General features: G+C 47.4%; 1 protein-coding gene across 2 annotated transcripts in view; it reads left to right on the forward strand.

Moving 5' to 3' along the window:
• Positions 1 to 22,664, forward strand: part of LOC146839499 (E3 ubiquitin-protein ligase TRIM39-like) — a 182,531-nt gene that overhangs the window by 55,405 nt on the left and 104,462 nt on the right. For both annotated transcript variants that reach the window (XM_085651541.1, XM_085651540.1), the window contains exon 3: positions 13,733 to 13,963. In XM_085651541.1, the coding sequence (XP_085507667.1) occupies positions 13,733 to 13,963 (231 nt within the window). The remainder of the gene's footprint in view (positions 1 to 13,732; positions 13,964 to 22,664) is intronic.

Below are 22,664 nucleotides of genomic sequence, written 5' to 3' on the forward strand. Positions count from 1 at the left end.
GACTAGAATAACGTTCTTTAAAGATACAGCACTGGTTGAACTTTGAATAATTAGGTGACATGTATGTGTGTTTAGTTGTCATTCTGTACCCCAAACCTTCTCCTTTGAGTAAACCTTGAAAGGCTCGGCTTCACTGTTAGTCAAGCCCTATGACAGCAGACATAAACAACTTCATTTGACCCACTCGGAAACCAGTAGCCCTTGCCTGCCCTGTTGTCACTGAACATGTTCAGACAGTCTCTTTTCAGTTTTGTCAGAACTTTGCAGTCTTTGTGAAGTGAAATAATAGAGACAGCAGTCAGTGAAGGGAACAGCAGGGGCCCATCCATATAAGCTGAGGGGCCACGCCCCACCTTTTCCCAGGAAGAAAAATGTCTGTCAGGCTGAGCAAAGGCTAGCCTCTTCGTGTTCCGGTCAGGCAGCCAGGCGCTAGACATGCGCTAAATGCGCATGCTCCTGGCTGCCTGAGCTGACCTTTGCCAAGCTGAGGATTTCACAGCCCTGTGGGTTTCACCTCCTCAGTCTGGCAAAAGTGCATTGAGGCCCTCCCCCTCGTGACGAGGGAGAGCGTCACTGATTGTCTCAGACCTGGGCATTTCAGTATTAAGCCCTGAAGTGCCCAGGGCCTTATGTCAATCAGGGACACATCATCACAGATAACAGGTAACCCCATCCCACTTTGTGATGAGTGAGGGACTAGTGCCTTCCCTCATTGGCTGACCTTAGGCAGCAGTCCCATCCTTCCTGGGACCTCAAGGCTTCTCTCTCTACAGTGAAGGTAAGTTTTATTTTTTTGTATGGTTTGTGTGTGTGTGAGTGTATGTATGAATGCCAGTGCTTAATTTGAGCCGGTGGTTTCCGGTGCTCAGTACCAGCACTTAATCATCAACACCGGCGTTTTTCATAAGCGCCAGTTGAGGACACATTCATTTAAGGTAGGCACAGGGAGATGAAGTGATTTGCCTAGATTTGCCCAGATGCCGAGGCTCGAACCTGGTTCACCTGCTGCGAAGAAGGCAGTTCTGGCCATTACGCTACACCCTCTCCCCACTTTCATGGTTCATAGTTGGTTCTATTTTAGGCGGCGCTAACAAGAGAAATGGGCTGGTCAAGCTGCCTCCCGACAAGAACCCCGGCACTTTTTTTTTTTTTTTTACAAATGAACTACCGATAAATGTATGTGTATTTGTTAGTGAGTGTTGTGAATTGGTGTGCATGTGTGAATGCATGTGTGTGCATGAGTGTGTATGTGTGGACGCCCGCCCCCTCCCTGGTGAAATTACCAGCAGCCACTGGAAGGGAAGGCCCCGATCTGATTGTATTCAGTCACTAGGAAACAGCATTTGAATGGGCATCGAGTCCACTGTTCAGTAGCGGTGAGACTCAAGGGAAACCAGGTGTTGATGGTGTCTTTGTCAGATACACAGCTGCAGGAAAAAGCCATTCATAAAGGTGAGAGAAGTGGCCTATTCTACGCACAGTAACCTCGAAAAACGCTCGTCACAGAGAGGAGAGACAGCACCTTCTCTTGTTCCCTAAAGTTATCGGGTTCGCGCTCAGGAGATGTTCAGAGTCAAGGCAGACTGGAAGCCATGCCTCAACCCTCCTACCGCGTTCTGCTCCTATAGGTGAGAGTGTCTTTTCTGCACGTTATAATCTACAGCCCACTTACATCCCGAAATCAGAACACACACACAAGTGCTGTGCAACACATTAATATTTAATATGTGTATTATCAAAGAATAAGAATAACAAATACCAGCATAATTAGTAATAAGTTAGTGAAAAGAATGGATTGACAGATGAGCGCTAACACACCCCAATCAAATGTGATTGCACATCCCTAGCCAATGAACCTCATCTCTACCAATATTATGAACTAACTTACAGCTTGGTTGATTTAGAATTTGTAGCCGAGTCATGTAAAGCCGCGGCGTCCCTGTGTGCCATTAGGCCTGAAGTTCGAGGCTTCTCTTTCAGCATCCCCCTAACCACGAGTCCATCTGCCCTGTCCTGTCCCATCCCTGGTAGCCTCTGTAGCTTTCTCATATACGGTAGCCTATTGAGAAACAAGGGGGCAGATTTACAAGCCCCATGCGCCACTTTTGCGTCACTTTTGATTTATAAGCCCCCTGCGCAACTTTTAACAAGGGAAAGGTGACGCAAAAGTGGCGCAAGGGGCTTGTAAATCTGCCCCAATGTTTGCTTGTGCTCAGTACAACTACAGCTTTGGCCTTATTCGTTGATGCGGCGCCATTCCAGTCCCGGCATTAAAGCGCCTCGCAGCTGTGGCGCAGCTTCTTTGCACAAGCTGAATTCTGTGGTGCTGAGCGCCTCACAGACACTGGAAGCCGCGGGCATTATCACGCCTTCTAACTAAGCGGTTTTATGCTGAAGAGTATTCACGCTGGCGGGCTTATTTAGCCGGGGACGGGGGCGTTCAGGGGTCACAGCATTTTGGGAAATTGTTAACACCGTGTGCCTTTTTTCCGCTGATAGGCACAGCTTTGGATGCCTGTCTGCTTGAGCTTGTTTACAACACTGATGGGCACAGCTTGTCTCCTTTAATTTGCTGTTCTCTTAGTAACTGATCCTCATCTGCTCCATTCATATGTTGAGACGAAATATTGGAGGGGATGTGGTCCGTCGGCTGCGCTGCCGACTTTGGTGCTGGAGACCAGGGGGCAGATTTATGAGCCCCTTGCGCCACTTTTGCGTCACTTTTCCCATGTTAAAAGTGACGCAAAAGTGGCGCAAGGGGCTCATAAATCTGCCCCCAGGGTTCGAGCCTCGGGGTCGCGTCCACATCCTGTGATTCGGGCAAATGACTTAATCTCCCCGTGCCTGAAAATGTAATGTAAATACGGTGCTCATGTACAGCGCTCCAATACCTTCGGGTCGAGTTGGCGCTATATAAAAGATGCAAAAAAATAAAAAGGGATTTACTGAACAGTCTTGACTTCCTCTAGTGTGCCGGGTTTACTGTGCATGCGCAGAAACATCTATTCTCAAGCCCTTATCTACTTCAGTCTTCTCCCACTGACTGCGATCTGTTGAAGACAAGCATTTCTAGGGGATGCACTTGGCCTGCCGTGGTTGCAGTAGCATTACGTCATCATTAGATCATCAAACCTTCACCCGCGGAGCCAGCCCCCGTCTCTCTGCACTGGATTATAGGAACAATACAGGCGCAGAGAGCGAGCGCAGCTGGATGTGGTCCATCTTCAGCTCAGGAGCGTCATCTAGTGGGCAAATGGAGCATAGCCGTTTGTGTCTGCAGGGCAGTGCTTTTAAATAAGGCTTTCATAAACGTGTTAAATAAACAAGCCTCGCTCTAAAAGTGGGAGGGGTGGGGGGAGTGAGGCCCAGAGCACACAAAGCGTTTCCCTTGTGGGAGCCAGCCAGGGGCACCATGGGGCATATTTACAATAACTGGCGCATCTCTGCATATCAGCAGGGATGCGCCAGTTATTGTGCGCCACCATGGATGCACCGCATTTACAATGCGGCGCACCATGGGGCAAAAACGGCACAGATGCGTGATGCATCTGTGCCGTAAAAGTGGTGCTTTGCTGTAGTTGCGTCGCAAGCGCGACGCAGCTCCAGCAATGCGTGGGGGGTCCTATCTTGTTAATGCTGCGTCAATCCTTACGCCTGCTTCAGGCAGGCGCAGGGTTTTGACGCAGCATGGGCCTAAAAGTGACTGAGTGAAATCTTGTAGATTTCACTCAGCCACTTTTAGGAGGCGTTCCTGCGCCGGAACGCTCCCCTCCGTGCAGAAACGCCTACATGTGGCGCAGGGCTTTACAACGTGACGCATCTCCGCGTCACGTTGTAAGTACCCCGCACCATGGCGCTGGATTTGCGCCGCCGCTGCGTCACAAAAGTGACGCAACGGCAGCGTAAATGAGGCACAAGGGGCTTGTAAATCTGCCCCCATGTGTTTGCAAGTTAATTACAAACATATGGTGTCAAAGCTCGCTCCTGCAAGGGAATCGCCACACGTGCACTCGTTGCCATTGAAAGCAATGCAACGTGTGCACGTTTTTGGGGCCAAAACAGAATTGATGGCTAAAGGTCTTTTTCCAAGCAGCGCATGCGAACTGCTAGGCGAGACCTAATGAATGCGTTCTTGTGTAACGTAACTGGTGCTCGTTCAAAGCGCTCCAATACTTTTCTGTCGAGTCTGCGCTATATAAAACTGCAAAAAAAGAAAAAAGGTACACTAATTAGAGCTTTGGTCCATGACTCGTGTAGCAGGCAGGCAAACTTACACCAAGGTCCCACAAATAGACAGCATGCTAGATCCAGATTCTCACCAAAGCTGAAGTCCTGAACACTTGAGCAGGCCCGAAATGCGCTCTCATTAAAGTTTACCACGGCATGGCAGAATTTAGTGGACATCAACAATGACTTCAGACAGATATCTCTGCAGTCACGGTGGGTTGAGCTGTGGTAGTCACTGGGAGGGTTTAGGACAGGTATCTCTGCAGCCAGGGTGGGTTAGGCTGTCAGAGCTGTGGTAGTCGCTGGGAGGGTTTAGGACAGGCATCTCTGCAGCCAGGGTGGGTTAGGCACTCAGAGCTGTGGTAGCCACCGGGAGGGTTTAAACCAGATATCGCTGCAGCCAGGGAGAGTTAGTCTCTCAGAGCTGTGGTAGCCACTGGGAGGGTTTAGACCAGATATCGTTCCATCCAGGGTGAGTTAGTCTCTCAGAGCTGTGGTAGCCACTGGGAGGGTTTAGACCAGATTTCGCTGCATCCAGGGTGAGTTAGGCTGTCAGAGCTGTGGTAGCCACTGGGAGGGTTTAGGTAGATATCTCTGCAGCCAGGGAGGGTTAGGCACTCAGAGCTGTGGTAGCGACTGGGAGGGTTTATTTAGATATCACTGCAGCCAGGGAGGGTTAGGCACTCCAAGCTGTGGTAGTCACTGGGAGGATTTAGGACAGAAAGCCAGTAATACTTTTTTTTCCATACCTCTGAACCGCCGTGAGGGGAACGGCTTCGCCAGTGGGGGAATCCTGGTTACCTCTCCACTTCTCAACGCCGTGTGGGGAACGGCCCTGAAGAATCACCTTACCCAGCATCCCACACAACCGGTGCAGCGGGTGACGTCACCTGGGCGCGCCGGAACAGCACAAAAGCCGCCGGGTGCCATCGCAGCGCGGGACGCGCGCGGGCAGCGCCCGGGCGAAGCCCGGGCCAAGGGCGGGCCCGTCCTTGCCCGTCACTGCCCGGAGCGGACTGGACTGGGCAATCCCCCTATCGTCGCATTTTCATCATACGCGCTAAGGTACTGTTGACCTATTACTCCATGAGATTTATTGCGAGGAATACTGTTTTTTGAGGCTGTATATTTGGACGGTTATTTTCTATTATTTTTGTTGGGTTTGGTTCCTCTTTAACCAACCCCCTGGTCTCTATCATGCCACCAAAAGATATTAAAGGCAGAGTGGCTAATGTACATCTCACTGGAACAATGGACCAATTTGTCACAAAGGTTAACTGTGTGATTGACCAAGAAATTATGCTCCTGGAACGCCGTGTTTCGCAGAACCTTGCGGCAGCCAGGAGGTCCTCTATGGGTCATCTCGCCAACGTGCGTTCCCCTGTACAGCAAACTTTTAATCATGTCGCCACTACTGGTTCTGATGTGGATCTTACGGGCCAGGACTTGCTACCCAGTGGAACAGTTGCTGCTGCTTCCTTGGAAGACCAGTCCATGGCCTTTGATTCTTTGTTAATTTCTCCTCGTTTGTTGCCGACTGCCTCTAGCATAGCCCCAGAGTCTGGCACTAGGCAGCTGCGAGAGAGAAACCCCGGGGCAATCCCTAAAAATAAACAAGGGTGTTCCTCCATTTATGGTGGGAAGGGCAAGACCAGCAAAATAAAGCAAAAACCAGTAAGCCACACAGGAAAGACGAAAATACCTCCTGCTGCCCCCGATCAGCCTTTATTGGCGGTATTGGCAGATAAAGTTGCTCCCCCACCCCACTTATTACCAACTAGAATGGTGTGTCAGGATGTTACTGGGGGGACAAGTGAAGTGGTTGAGGGAAGGGCTTCAGACCTATTGAATATACATGATATATATGATGCAATTAGGCTTCTCCTTCGTCCTGGAGGACAGAATACACAAGATTGAACAACATCTACTTAGGATTGAACGTGGTCTTGGGGTATTGACTGACACTTCGAATAATATTTATCAATCTGGGGCTCCGAAAACACCGGTTAATATAAGAGTAGAAAAAGACCCGGTGGCCCCCCATGTTCAATCAGCAGTCCCCTCTGAATACCAGGCATTAACTGTAACTAATGAGCCTATACTAGTTCCCGATCACAGGAAATCCACACAGCATAGCACAATTCAGCCAAAAGAGGATGTTAGGATATCTACACCTAGGACCCCAAGCGGGGCAAATATCCTTAACTTGCCACCTGAAACTTCCCCATTTGTAGTAATTTTAACAGGGGTCCCCGAATTGGGCAAAAACGAAGCTGAGTCCCCCACAACCTTGAGGAACAGGGTGGTGCACTGGCTCAATAAAAATAGACCGCTGCCAATGCACAAAACCTGTAAAATACTCATGTTAAGAAGGGTCCCATGGGTAGGCCACTTGGCAAAGAATATAAGGGGGGACTGTATCCTAATTAATTTTAATGATCCCAAAACTGTTGAGTACATCTGCAACTGGAGATATCCTAGTCCAGGAGTATCCATCAGAGCCCTTCCCCTGACCTATTTTTATCCCCCTGGTCATTTCACGGATGCGTCGACGCTCGTTCACCGGAATAGGAGGGGTTTCCCGCAAGGGGGCTGGCTCATACCCCCACTGCCATTAGATTTTATCCCTATGGAAAATCGATACAGCAGCCTAGAGGCTGTTGACTGACTGCAGGGTAATGGAGGTACATTAAACAGCTCCCCGCCCCCCCCCCCAGGTTGCTGCACACTAGAATTTATTACACCATCAGAACACCCGGGATTGGAATCACCTACTTTGACAATTTCACCTCAGAGGCCCATTATTAGCACTGATTATCATCAAGACCACCCCCCAAGTGCTTCAACTCCCCGGGAAAATCTCTCTAGTCATTTTAAGCTTGTTACTTGGAACGTGGCAGGCCTACGCAGCAAGCTCACTCTTCCAGACTGGAGTGATTTTATCGAGGACCATGATTTATGCTTGTTCCAGGAAACCTGGAGCCTTGAGCCATTGTACAAGCCGGGGTTTTGTTGTTTCTTTGTACCAGCTACCTCAATTGGCCGTGGTCGCCCCTCTGGCGGACTCATGGTATGGGTTAGGGCAGAACTTAACCTTAGGATTACCCTTAACAGCTGCTCTACGCCAGGAACACATGATGAGGACACTAGATGGGGTATTCCCTCACTATCTCTTAACCCTGTAAAAAGATGGTCCCCGGTCGTAATTCAAATAAATGCTCTAGCATTAGAATTCGGGATAAGAGCTGCTAATGGGCGTACAATTTCTGACCCAGCGGGTGCAAACACTTTTAATAGGGTCTCTTGCCAAAGCAGAATTGATTACATATTGGTCGACAGGAGGGGATGGAAACTTGTTGTCGACATGATTATAATACCATCAATCAATAGTGACCATAACTCTTTGTCCCTCAGCATGCGGGAGATGTGGCATAGGCAAGAGCAAACCCCCTCATCCGGAATGCAAATGACAACCAAGGCACTCCTGCCCTCTAATTGTAATAGATTCCTCAAATGGCCTACATTTATTCTGTGCAATACAAAACTAGTTACTCTGGAGAAAATCCTCGCTGACCAGACCGCCAGGCTCTCCATAGCATCTAGGGACACGGCTGGCCACACCAAAGTCTTTGAGGAAACTATGGACTCGATTGGTATTCTGTTTCTTGATCATAGGAAAAAATGTAAACCAAGTGTCAAGTCAGAAAACAAGTGGTTCAATAAGGGCTGCAGATAAAAAAAAAACAGCCTGGTCCTCGCTATCAAATCTAACAATCCAGGAGAGGTCAGGCAAGCGAGGCTGCATTATAGACAGGCCCTCGCTTCTGCTAAGAGGGACTGGGAAGAGCAGCGTTGGGATTGTTTAAAATCTGCGAGCCACTCAAAAAATGGCGAGCTTTTTTGGTCCATAGTGAGAAGATCCACTAACCACGACCAGGACCAAATTCCCAACCATATTACGGATAGGGAATGGTTTGACCATTTTAGGAGTCTATATGTAGGGGTGGAGCATATGGAGGACCCTTGCACCCGAACGGGGTCCATAGCCACACACTCAGACCACCTCTTATTCTCTAGGATCGAGAAGAAAGAGGTTGAGATTGCCATTAATAAAATTGTACCTGCAAAGGCCCCGGGACCAAATGGTATCCCGGGTGACCTATACAAAGCCAACATTGACGGATGGGCTGCGTATTTTGCGAGTTTTATTAATGCTCTGTTGGAAGGCTCACCGGTGCCCGAATCATGGAAAGGAGCTGAAGTAATTCCCATTTTCAAGAAGGGCTCTAGGGGGGATCCAGCGAACTACCGCCCAATCAGTCTCATAGATTCTGGACAGAAATTGGTCGGTAGGGTCCTCCTGGAGAGGATCCACTCTTGGGTGGATGAAAACGGCATTATGACAAAGTTCCAGGGAGGCTTCAGGGCCTGCACTAGCACAATTGACCAGGCTTTTAGGCTAGTGCTTCTATACTGGAAGGTGGTCACTATTGGTAAGGGCGCCCTTTACCTGGCGTTTATCGATCTTAAGACCGCCTTTGATCTGGTCCCCCGTGATCGCCTGTGGCTGATCTTGGAGGAGATGGGGATTCCACCATATATCCTAAACCTTCTTATTCGGATGCATGAAGATAACTTTGCTTGCATCAGATGGGGGTCTTAGGAACAAAAAACTGATAAAATCCCGGTGAATAGAGGGGTTCGCCAAGGTTGCGTGCTGGCACCCACGCTCTTCACACTGTTTGTGAACGGCGTAGTCTCTTATCTGCTCGAAGTTGAAGCTGATGTCCCCACATTGGCAGGTGACAAAGTCCCCGCCCTTCTTTTTGCGGATGACACGCTTCTAATATCAAAAACACCAGCAGGACTGCAGAAGCTTTTAGTTCGCTTCTCTCTGTTTTGTGAGCTGAGAGGCCTTGTCATCAATACCTCCAAAACCAAACTTCTCGATTTTAACCCAACCAGATTTTTCAGATCTACCCTGACTTTGGACGGGAAACCACTTGAGCGTGTCAAGGAGTTCGATTATTTGGGGATTAGAATCTCTGACAGACTGAAGTGGCAGCCCCATATCGATAAAATGGTGTTAAACCATAGACGGGTAGTTGGAGCCCTGGGAAAGGAATTCCGTGCCTCCACTACTAAACCCATTGCTCCAGTTTTGGACATATACGCTGCAAAGGCGGTAGGTAGTGCTCTTTACGGCGCGGAATTATGGGGCTTCTGCTGTGTAGATGCCCTTGTGACCAACTAAAATAGGTTCTTTAGAGACCTTGTATCGCTCCCAAGGGGTACCCCGACGAAACCATTACTGAGCGATCTTGGTAGGCGCTCTATTAGAGATTTAGTCACTCTCCGTCCTCTGTTATATTGGGCGCGGCTGTGGCGTACCCCTGAGCTTTCCAACTAGGCCGACGGCCTAAGGGAGGTTATGAATCTGCGAGGAGCCCACAAAATCGAGTGGCTTACGAATATCAAGAAGCTTCTGGTCGCAACAGGCCTCGCATCTGACCGGGATTTGGGGGCACCATTATCCAAGGAGGAAACTAAAAGAGCTTTTTGGGCATGGGTTGATGCTCTGGAGTCAAGAGACCCCAATCTTGGCAGATTGACAGAGGCATTCCGCCAGCACAAGCTTACGCCCTTTCTAGAACCCTATCTGGACTTCATCACGAAGCCCAAGGACAGATCACTCTTCATTCAGTTCAGGTTTGGGACTATTCCCCTTCGCGACCGCACCAGCAAGTGGAATCCCCCGCACAAGACTCCCCTGGATTGTCCAACCTGCTTGGGTGCTATTGAAAATATCTCCCACTCCTTCTTCGCTTGCCCAGCATATGCGCCACCAAGAATGAAATGGTTCAGGCCCGTCTGTCTGCAGTTAGGAACAAGGGATCACCTTGCCGCTCTGAGAATCCTCAAAACGGACACAAATACTACTATAGTTTGCGGGGTGGCTAAATTTTTAGGCTGGGCATGGCTGATTAGGCAGAGGCTAACTAGCTCCAGTTGATTATTCTTTTTATCCTCAAAGCTGCTAAAGTTTAATACATTTTTAAATATTTATTGTATATAAAGTAAATAGATTCTTTTATAACATGTTTTTAAAATGTATTTTTATGAAATTGTGTTTTATGTACTTTTGTGCTTTTATGATATTTCATGTCGAAATAAAGCTTTGATTGATACTGGTTAGGCTGTCAGAGCTGTGGTAGCCACTGGGAGGGTTTAGGTAGATATCTCTGCAGCCAGTGTGGGTTAGGCTCTCAGAGCTGTGGTAGCCACTGGGAGAGTTTAGACCAGATATCGCTGCATCCAGGGGGAGTTAGGCTCTCAGAGTTGTGGTAGCCACCGGGAAGGTTTAGGTAGATATCTCTGCAGCCAGGGAGGGTTAGGCACTACGAGCTGTGGTAGTCACTGGGAAGATTTAGGACAGGTATCTCTGCAGCCAGTGTGGGTTAGGCTCTCAGAGCTGTGGTGGCCACTGGGAGGGTATAGGCCAGATATCGCTGAAGCCAGGGTGAGTTAGGCTCTCAGAGCTGTGGTAGCCACCACAAGGGTTTAGGTAGATAACTGTGGAGCCAGGGTGAGTTAGGCTTTCAGAGCTGTGGTAGCCACAGGGAGGGTTTAGACCAGATATGGCTGTATTCAGGGTGAGTTAGGCACTAAGAGCTCCTAAGGCGCAGCATGTGGGTAGCCTTAATTGTTTCATCCAGTCGTCTTTCAATGTATTCTGGTACCAGTAGTTATGTATTTAAAATAGAGAAAAACAAAACGATGAGGAAAATTTAAAGACAATAAAAACGAGACTGGATGAAGTGTTCCCACCATAAGTGGACAACTTGTGATCTCTGCAGAGGCATTTTATGGCATGGGCAATGTGGGCTCTGGGCCAGGGCCCCACCTTTCTAGGGGCCCCACTAAGCTTTCAGGAAAGTCACAGACAATGGCATAACACAACAAGCATTGGCATAGCCAATAGGCCTTGCCTTTGGGACCTTGTAAGTGTTTAGCCATGCAACAGTTGATGTTGTTGCACCAAGGATATTGTGCTGGATAACTAAACACTTATAAGGTCCCAAAGGCGAGGCCTATTGGCTAGGCCAATGCTTGTTATATTTTGTGCATATTCTTCCTTGTCTTCTATCATTTTATTGTTGAGCACCTATGTCAGTATGAATGTGTAGATCTAGGGACGCCTCATAAATTCCAGAGGGAACAATTTGCTATTATTTGATTCCGACCCAGTTCCCTTTGTTTGAAGGGTCACTCTCTTAATACTTTTACCCATGTAAATAAAGGCAACGGTGCGATGCACAATCATCGCACAGTTTAATAAATAACACAAAAAAAGAGATAGTCTGGGACACAACAATAAAGAAAGGACTACACAATTCGAGGAAAGTCCCTTAACAGATGGTCAGCCCCACTCTGTATGTGCCAGAGCCATTTTAGAAGATTGGGACAACTTAGTAAAGACACTACAGTGGCCATTCTAACTGATTGGGCAAACCGCTTGAATTCTGGCAGTTGCAGTCCAATGAACTGCCAGACCAGCTGTTCCCTTACACTGAGCCCACATTCGTCATTTATACCCACAGAAAAAAATACCTCTCGGGAGAGGCTTCAGAAATGAGCAGAGACAAAGAGGCTTTTCAGCAGGTAAGAGCTATGAAAGACCTTTCAGATACCCCATAAAGGTGGGAGGCAGACTAGCCCAATTTTGTGGACACTGGAATTTGGTGAATCAGGACTCTTTGGTCCTAGACACAGTGAAGGATTACAAGATCAAATTTACAGATACACCTTTACAAAGGAAAAGTTCCCAGAATTTAAATTCTCACAAGAAGATTCTGTCTTAGTAACACGAGATGTAGAGGATTTATTGACCAGAGGGGCAATACAAGAGGGGACAGAGTCAGGTTTTATCAGTAATATCTTTCTAGTGGAGAAGAAGGACAAAGGGATGAGACCAGTGATAAATCTTAAAGAGTTGAACAAATGGGTGGTCTACCACAATTTCAAAATGGAAGGGGTGCATCTCCTTAGAGATGTACCAAGGAAAGGGAATTGCCTAACTCGGTTAGATCTAAAGGATGCATACCTGACCATCCCAATTTGGACTCCACACCAAAGGTTTCTCCAATTCACCTGAATGGGCAGACTATGGCAAATGTGCAGTCTCACTTTCGGACTTTCCTCATCCCTCAGTTCAAAGAAGGAACTATTTTGGTGGCTGAGGAATGAAGGAGCATGGAATGGCAGATGCGGAGATAGTGATAGAATCAGACGCGAGTTTAGAGGGTTGGGGTGGAAGATGTGGCGACTCATCAGCGGGGGACGCGGGACAGATCAGGAGAAGGAGTTGCACATCAACTGCTTGGAATTACTGGCAGGTTCATTCGCTGCTTCACCAGAGACTCACTGTCTTGCTATGCCTGGTATCTTTTAGATGGACTTCAGACGTAAAAGCCTTAGACATCACCAGCAGGGCCTACCAATCAGAAAGGGTTAGCTTTTATTTAAAAGGCGAACAGAGGCCATGTCAACTTCTGTTTTCTACCCCTTCTTGTCTCAGAATGAAAGACTCTTTGAGTAGTGAAATGCTTGATGGAATATGAGAGAAGGACTGTGAGTACGAGAGGAAATAAAGAACAATTGCTAATATTCTATAGATTACCTCATGGAGCAGGTCCCTCCCCAACCATAGCAAGATGGGTGAAGGAAGCAATGAAAGAAGCAGGTGTAGACATTACTATGCTTGGTGTACACTCCCTTAAGGGTGCATCGGCCTCCAAACCTCTCTTCCAGGAAGATCTCCTCGGGGCTGCGGATTGGTCCAATAAAAGTATGTTCAAAAGTTGCTATTTTAGACCTGTTACAAGCGCTATTGACAGTGTATTAAATGCACTTTAAACTTGCATAATGTTAGCCTCTGTGTCATCCCATAAAATTTAGATTTTTCACAGCCTGGTAGGCAGAAAATCTGGATTTTATTAAAGACACAGAGGCTAAGATTATCCCTCTCAATTGGAACCCTCCCTATTGGAGAAAAGCTATTGATTTTGTATTGGGTTTTTCTTTTCCAGAGTAAGACGTATTCACTGATGACGTTTTTCGTTTGAAAGTTATGGCTCTTAGAAACTATCTTGTTTGCAGCGCCAAAAAAGGGAGAACACTGCGTGCAGGGGGAATCTATAGCCTAGAATGTTATTGAAGTTCTATATTCTTCGATTGTTGCTGCTGTGAGCAGGCAATAAAGGAGATTTGCATAATCTTAGCCCCCGTGTCTTTAATAAAATACAGATTTTCTGACCACCAGGCTGTGAAAAATCTAAATTCTCTTTCAAATGTCATTTTTTGAATGTCTCTCAGACAAACCCTTTGTGCAAGGTGATGACAATCTCAATAAGTGACCCCTCCACTCTCCTCCTGGACCCCCACATCCAGGACAGCCTATAGGAAGCTTTATAATATCTAACCAGCTTTTCTTTGCTTCTGACAGAACAAGCTAGGAACTGAGAAGAAAAAACTTGAATCTGAAATTGAAAAACTGCGGCAACTCCTGAACGAAAATGAGCAAACACTGCACGGGAGACTGAAGGAGATGGAGAAGAAAATGACCATGGTAGAAAATGCAAATATCACCAAACTGTCCAATCAAATCACCTCTCTCAATGCCGTGATAACGGAGCTAGAAAAGAAGTGTGAGGCACCAGCGTGGGAACTCCTGAAGGTGAGATGCTGTTTGGGAAATAACACAAAAGAAGGAAGTGAAATATTCATAATTTGTGTACATTATGAAATGCATGACTGAGGGTGACAGAGAGCATTCCTTGGAGGGTGACAGAGAACATCCCTCGTAAGGCAACAGAGAGCATCCCTCGTAGGGTGACAGAGATCATCCCTCTCAGGGGAACAGAGAGCATCCTTCCAAGGGTGACAGAGGGCATCCCTTTTAGGGTGACACAGAGCATCTGAGGGTAAAAGAGAGCATCCTTCCGAGGGTGAAAGAGAGCATCCCTCCGAGGGTAACTGGGAGCATGCCTTCCTGGGTGATAGAGAGCATTCCTCAGAGGGTGACAGAGAGCATCCCTTCCAGGGTGACACAGACCTTCAAGGATGACAGGGGCATCCTTCTGAGGGTGACAGAGAGCATCCCTAAGATGGTGGCAGAGAGCATCCCTCGTAGCTTGTCAGGGATCATCCCTCGTAGGGCGACAGAGAGCATCCCTCCGAGGGTGACGGACAGCATCCCTCCGAGGGTGACATAGAGCATCCCTCATAGGGTGACAGAGAGCATCCCTCCGAGGGTGATGGACAGTATCCCTCCGAGGGTGACATAGAGCATCCCTCCGAGGGTGACGGAGAGCATCCCTCCGAGGGTGACGGAGAGCCCATGACCTGTTGTTGAACCTCAAAGGGTCCTATGCGTTTGGTTTGTCTGATGATAGTGGTCCTGTGCTTGCTACCACCCCTTACTTCAGTAACTCTACTGACTTATAATTTCAATAGACCAGGCTTCTCCAACGAGTAGCTTGTGACATACTGGTATCTCTCCAGATACCTGCAAGTAGCTCTCTTGTGTAGCCCAGCCTACTAGATTAGATGTTTTTGCTTGGTTGAATTAATATGTGTACTAAAATTCTGAAGTGTGTATTTGAGATGAATATGTATTTATTTTCAGAACTCATAAACTGATGTTTAGAGGAAAAATGGATTTCCAAAATATATTTAAAGCTGTTATTTGAGTGATACATTCTGCAGCTTTGGAGAGACATATTATTAATATTATTACCACGGCCTTAACCATCGCACCTATGGCTGTCATATATTACTCATGCAGCTTTGGAGAGACATATTATTAATATTATTACCATAGGGGGCATCGCACCTATGGCCGTCGTGTATTACTCATGCAGCTGTGGGGGACGTATTATTAATATTATTACCATGGCAAGGAACATTGCACCTATGGCTGTCATATATTACTCATGCAGCTTTGGAGAGACATATTATTAATATTATTACCATGGGGGGCATCGCACCTGTGGCCGTCATGTATTACTCATGCAGCTTTGGAGAGACATATTATTAATATTATTACCATGGGGGGCATCGCACCTATGGCCGTCATGTATTACTCATGCAGCTGTGGGGGACGTATTATTAATATTATTACCATGGCAAGGAACATTGCACCTGTGGCCGTCATGTATTACTCATGCAGCTTTGGAGAAACGTATTATTAATATTATTACCATGGGCCGGGGGCATTGCACCTGTGGCCGTCATGTATTACTCATGCAGCTTTGGAGACACGTATTATTAATATTATTACCATGGGGGGCATCGCACCTATGGCCGTCATGTATTACTCATGCAGCTGTGGGGGACGTATTATTAATATTATTACCATGGCAAGGAACATTGCACCTGTGGCCGTCATGTATTACTCATGCATCTTTGGAGAGACGTATTATTAATAATATTACCATGGCAAGGAACATTGCACCCATGGCCATCATGTATTACTCATGCATCTTTGGAGAGACGTATTATTAATATTATTACCATGGGCCGGGGCATTGCACCTGTGGCCGTCATGTGTTACTCATGCAGCTGTGGAGAGATGTATTATTAATATTATTACCATGGGCCAGGGGCATTGCACCTGTGGCCGTCATGTGTTACTCATGCAGCTGTGGAGAAACGTATTATTAATATTATTACCAGGGACCGGGGGCATTGCACCTGTACCCGTCATGTATTACTCATGCAGCTGTGGAGAGACGTATTATTAATATTATTACCATGGGCCGGGGGCATTGCACCTGTGGCTGTCATGTGTTACTCATGCAGCTGTGGAGAGATGTATTATTAATATTATTACCATGGGCCAGGGGCATTGCACCTGTGGCCGTCATGTGTTACTCATGCAGCTGTGGAGAAACGTATTATTGATATTATTACCATGGGCCGGGGGCATTGCACCTGTGGCCGTCATGTATTATTCATGCAGCCTTGGAGAGACATATTATTAATATTATTACCATGGGGGGCATTGCACCTATGGCTGTCATGTATTACTCATGCAGCTGTGGAGAGACGTATTATTAATAAATATTACCATGGTCCAGGGGCATTGCACCTATGGCCGTCATGTATTACTCATGCAGCTTTGGAGAGACGTAGTATTATTATTATTACCATGGGCCGGGGGCATTGCACCTGGGGCCGTCATGTGTTACTCATGCAGCTTTGGAGACACGTATTATTAATATGACCATGGGCTTGGAACATTGCACCTATGGCTGTCATGTATTACTCATGTAGCTTTGGAGATACGTATAGTAGATATTATTACCATGGGCCAGGGACATTGCTCCTGTGGCCGTTATGTATTCGTCATGCAGCTTTGAAGAGATGTATTATTAGGCTGTACGGAAATTGGTTAAAACCGACTGTGCCCGACAGTACCCTACCGGAAGAAAATCAGCTGACCCGGTTGAAACCGACTGTCACTGATTTTTCATAGTTGTTGCACCACTTGGCCACTTGATGGAGTCAAAGCATTACAAACCGAATTGCAATTTAGGCCCGAGAAGGAAGCAGCTCGGAACGTGAGTCACCCCCATTAAGTTCGGGGAGACACATTGGTTGGCAGGCATGTCAATAGATAGTAGAGAGACTTGCGCTCGTTCCTGCAAGTAACACCAGCAAAGGCAGTTAGACCTTTGATGTGCGCACGGTTGACATTTCACTCGTTTTACTTCTGCGATACTTCTGTTTAAGCAAAACAAAGAAGCACAAGCATAAATAAAAAAGCAAAGTGTGTACAGTAACTACAAAAAGATGACAGAAGGTGCAAAGATAGGAAATTAAAAGACGTTTAAAAGTAAAACAAAATTGATCCTGTAGGATCTGTCTGCACGGTTTCCCCCATTTGTTTCCTGGTGTTTTACTGGTTTTCGACTTAGTTTGGCTGAGATCCTGCTATTCAGGACCCCATCCTATCTCCTTTCCCCTTTATATTGATTACATGTACTTTAGGTACACTCCAGATTGGATTCTGGGGTACCCTTGTGAGTCCCTAGTATATGGTATACTATGTACCCAGGGCATAGGCACCCCAGAGGCCTACCAGAGGCTGCAGCATGTATTATGCCACACCTGGGAAGCCCCTTAAAATGACACAGCAGGTCTACTACAGCAGCCTGTGTAAGGTGGTGTATGCACCCCTTACTGAGATATAGGTTACCTATATCTCCCCATATCACTGCACATGTAAACCTATTAGTCACCCCTATGGCAGGCCTTAACAATCCTGAAGGCAGGGTACTTGGTTTCATGTGAGAGGGTGCCCATGCATGAGCAGAGCCCCTCTGCAGCTTTCAGAATCTTTATTCCGGGGTTGTTTGTGATGCAGCCAAACCATATACTCTTATGTGCATTATAACCTCACGGAAAATACTAACTTTGGAATGGCTGCATGGAAACATGTCGTGTTTGGAGTCAAACACCTTGGAATCATACCTCCACACCAGTAACTGGTGTGGGAGGTATGATTCCACCCTACTAGAGGGAGAAACATGGCACCACCGGTATACCCGGTACCAGCTATAACAGAACCCTGGCATCACAAAATGGATGCTGCAGCCACAGACACGAGTCTGCCCTGATGCTGGACGAAACTCCGGCAAGGGAGGCCTGGACAATAGGTTTCCTGTCACAGGGAGGTGTGACCACCTCCCAGACAGGCTTTAGTGTATTAAGGCTGGGTGGGTGCACTCCAAGAGTGCTTTGAAGTCTGCACTGGGGGCCCATTTGGTGTCCCTGTGCATAGTCCAGCTCAAACCGTTTGCTGGGGTTACCAGCCCCTGCTCTGGTGCGAAACTGGACAAAGGAAAGGGGTGTAGCCACCCCTCTTTCCTGACCCTCCCATAGGTGGGTCCCCAGAGTTTATCCCACCCCTTCCTTGGGTATAAAGTAGGAACCCCTGACTACAGGACTTTAGATTTACCTGGACGAAACCCTGCTACAGAATCCCAGAACTTCAGCTATCTACACGACGTAGGATGACCGAAGAATCTCCCTTGGAGTCAAGGAGTTACCCCCCTGCTTGGCAGGCACCAAAGACGCATCTGTCCGATTTGCATCTCCAAAGCTCCTGAGGACTCTGAAGAATTTTGCAACACAGGAGGTGGGTTCCCATGGTCTCTGAGGTTGATCTGTGTGCTCAGGAAGTCTGAGGCCTGTATCCCTCGTGGAGACCGTGCAACCCGAACCCCTGGGCACCACAACCATTTGCAGCAGCATATGCTTTTTGGCGATCCCTGAGGCTGTGCTTTGGACTACTTCTAGTCCATGCCCGAGCAGTGTTTCCACTGAAGATTACTGGCCTAGACTCACCTAGTGTCCCGTGGGCTGGTATTGTGCGATTCCTCTCGAGGTCCCTTCACGAGCCCTGGTCCGTCGACTGGTGGGTCCCTGTGAAGGCAACACTAAGTTTAATTGGGCTTATCTGGTTGCTCCAGATGTGCCCTGACTCTCCATCGCTTGGGGAGTCCCCTGTACCTTGCTGGTCGTCACCAAAGCTTCTTTCCTCTGACCGCGTGGGTTGCAGTTGCCAAGGCTTGTTGGTGTTCAATCCGGACACTGACCCCCAGCACTCAACATCCTTCATGGGACAGCTCACCTCCGGACTCTGGTCATCGTCGACATCTCCTGGTCCCCGTGGCTGCAGAGTCAAGCTTCACCTCTTCACTCCTGAAGTATCTGACATCGGTGGGCATTCATCTATCGTGCCCCTGGTCACTGGTTAGTGACCCAGACTCTGTCCCCTCTGCTTTCAGGTTCTTCACATCTCCGATCCAGGCTTGGATCACACCGGACACTTCTCCTCTTCCCGGCAGCAGCACTTTGCAGCATATCACCATTGAAATCAACGATTACCGACACCATTTGACACCTATGCACTCGGCTTCCCTGGGTGAGGTAAATCGAGTACTTCGGTGCTCCCGTGGGTGTTGGCCCTAGAACCTCCTAAGTCCAAAGGGGTTTGCTCAAAGACCTCTCCTAAGTGTCCTTCACTTTAAAATACCAACCGCGACTTTCCTCATAGAATCCTACGGCGCTCGCGGCTTTGTTCTCACACTGCACACATCCCCCCTGGGTCCCCTATGTCACTACCTTCGGTGGTTCCTTGGGGTCCCAGCGATTCTAAGTGCTCTAGGCACTGTGTCTAGTCAAGTCGTGGTTCTTGTACCACATTCTTAATATTTGGTTTGGTCCCCCCCCCGGAGCCCATTGTATAATGTGCTAATTACTATAGTTTTAGAACTGTAATATTGTGTGCCTTGTTCTCAAATTTCATAAAGAGGTTAGTAGAGAGTGTTTAGTAATAAATACATATATTTTATATGTATACCTTGCGTGGTTCTCCTTTCATTTGGTCATTCAAGAGGTTATAATCTGGTAAACCAAGCTGCTTTACACTCCTTCAAGACTTAGTCTGAAGGCTGCTCTCTACAGCTACCACTAGGATAGCTTTCAATAAAGGTTGTCTTTAAACCTATCATCAATAAGGGTTGTTTGGACTGGTGCAAGGTGCCCACTATAACTAGTGGACAGCATATACCAGGCCAACTTCTCACATTGGTGTGCAGCGGTTGGATTCAAGCTTGCTATTGCTCTACCAGATAATCTCTTTGAGTGACTAACTGAAAACCACTATAGGTACTATAGGTACATATGAATCAAGTCTAGAATATAGTAAGTTCTACTGAACTTAGAGTTGTGTGTCAAGGGCTTAGCACACCCTTTCTACAGCTCAAGAGAGTTTAGTAGGCCCCACTAGAGTAGGTAGGTGCACACACCACACCACACTAGTTCTGTCTTCAAGGGCAGAAGCCAGGAGGCCCCTACCAACTAGATATGACCATCTCCCATCCCAAGAATTGAGAGCGATGTGTACTTCTTGGAAATTGAAGACAGGGAAAAGTGCAAACACCCAACGCCTCATAGAGGCTTTGCTTTTAGATGACCTTAGAAAGACCCCAGGGTCTGATGAGGCAGGCAGGATGGGTGGGGCAGCAGAAGAGGAAAGGCCAAGTAGTAAACACTAGTATGAGCTAGACTTTGATTCTGGCCGGGAGGATCAAAATGACTCTAACCTGGACAATCCAACTTTTCCTGAAGGTGAGGGAGAAGGCCTCAGTGGCCCTCTTTACCCCCGCCAGAAGAGTTAAACATTTACCCAGAAGATCAAGATCTCCTCCCCAGGAATCTAATAATTCTGGCACTTCTGTAGGGTCCTCTGCTTCTCATAAAAGGGACACCTCTTATGAGAAGAAATGCCAACTGCTTGAGTTTGAGAGAGCTAAGCTCAGGATAAAAAAAGAGAGCAATTGGTCTTAGAGAGGGAATCCCTAGAGCTCCAGAGAGCTTCCAGAAGGTGGGGCCTAGAGCCTCGTGGTGGCAGCAACAATATCGCGGAGGTGTCAGCGGAAAACACTGCTTTAGGGCTGGTCCGGCACATGGGGAGCCAAGGTGTGAAAGGCCCAAGGGCCAGAGCAACACCAGGCCCCCTGCCTGGCTCTCGTGGGGGGGGAGGAGCTGTTGTGGTCTGCCGTCTGTCTTACTGCGGCCGCACCCAGTACTTCACAGGTCTTTAAAAAGACCATTTACTTGACAAGGCTTTGTTGTTCTTTCACCCATTCTTAGAGCTCCTGCAGCTCCACTCAGCTGATTTTGGCTCTAGTTGCGCCTCTGGGAGCTATGTAAACATGTAAACTATGTAAAGTATATTTACTCACTCATGACCCTCTGTTGTACATTCAGACTCTGTACCCTCTACCTCTTTGTACTTCTGCTCAGTTCCTCGAAGCAGCATAGTGTGCTAGGGGAGCTATCAGGCGCGCAACACCCATTGTGCTCAAAGAGCATTCAAGCACCGCCATACGATGTTGCTGGAGCTAGAAGGGCACTAATGGGGGTCACTTAAGTAGAGAGGAAATCAATAAAGGATTGGGTGAAGGCGGTGGGCACGCTCAAGTTTCTTGCTTATTTTTTATTGTGCTGTATATTTGCTATTATCTCCAAATTATGAGCCCGACACATTGAACGTGAATTTAGAGGTGACCCATTCCCCGAATGCACACATATCTTGGGAATTAAAATAACGTACGTAGCCGAATACCCGTTACGTTTAACTTAAGTTAGGATTTTCTCTTAAGACCACATCTTAAGACAAACTTAAGACAAAATCCTAACTTTACTACTCCTAAATGCCTTTTGTGAATACCAAAAGTCGTAAAGTTAGGATTTTGTCTCAGATTACTTTTGTGAATCGGGCCCTTTATTTATTAGCACAGACTGCTCAGGTAAAAGTCTTTGTCACTCAATCTTGGCAGGAAGAGAGAGTGGAGCTGTGTGTGCCGTGACTGAGGAATCTGACACAAAGGCTCAGAAGAGAGGCCTTCGCTCCCGGCTGCTACACAGAACTGCATTAACTCTTCTGGGGATGAAGAATGCAGGACGTGAACAGCGAATGACCTTCAGAGCATCATTTGTCTCCCTCATTCCTTCCTTTCACAGAAGTCTGGTCCACTTCAAAGACCTCAGGAAGGTTTCCACAATCTACCTCCCTATCTGGCGGGCTCCCTCCATCCTCCATCATATGTACTAATCAGACATACGGGATCCAAAATGGACTCCTGTCCCCATACATTAAATCACAATAGACACACTCCATGCTCACCCAAACCACCATATGTAGCACAAATGTAACATCCACTCTTTTCGTTACTGTCTAGGCGCTATAGATTACAGCATGTAGCTAAACTGTAACAAAGATTATAGTGTATGAGACCCCATTAGGACGAATCACATCACTGCAGAGGTCCAAATACCTATATTCAAAGTGTGACGAACAGAGTATCACAGATTGTCATGTGACTTGTTTTAGACTAGCAGACTGTGTCATGTAAACTCATTCCTATCACCCACTGCTGTATCATGTGACCAGGGACGTTGATTCTAGGAGTGGGTGGAAAACTCCACTTCTTTGGCACAGTTTTGCCACATCCTGTGCTCTGCTTGGAGCACGGAGTTTGGTAAAAACTCTGCCTGCCGCCGGCAGAGCCAAGTTTGGCTCCCACCATACCAACACTGCTCAGAAATCAATCTGCTCCCATGTATGCGAGTGGGAAAACGAGCTGCTTACATGGGCATTGTGGGCTTTGTGCATCTCTGAAAAGCCCGAAAGCTGTAAAATGCCTGCACACATCCGTGCCCACACTTTCCAGTTACAGTCTGAAAACTATGCCCTTCACCACCCTTTAACGTCCTCCAACGTCCCCTTTCATTCTGGCGACAAAGCTGGATTCAGAATTTAAAACTTCTGCTTCCACCAGTAACACTAAAGACGGTGCGGA

Source organism: Triturus cristatus, chromosome 4_1, assembly GCF_964204655.1.
Source record: "Triturus cristatus chromosome 4_1, aTriCri1.1, whole genome shotgun sequence".
Taxonomy (NCBI): Eukaryota; Metazoa; Chordata; class Amphibia; order Caudata; family Salamandridae; genus Triturus; species Triturus cristatus.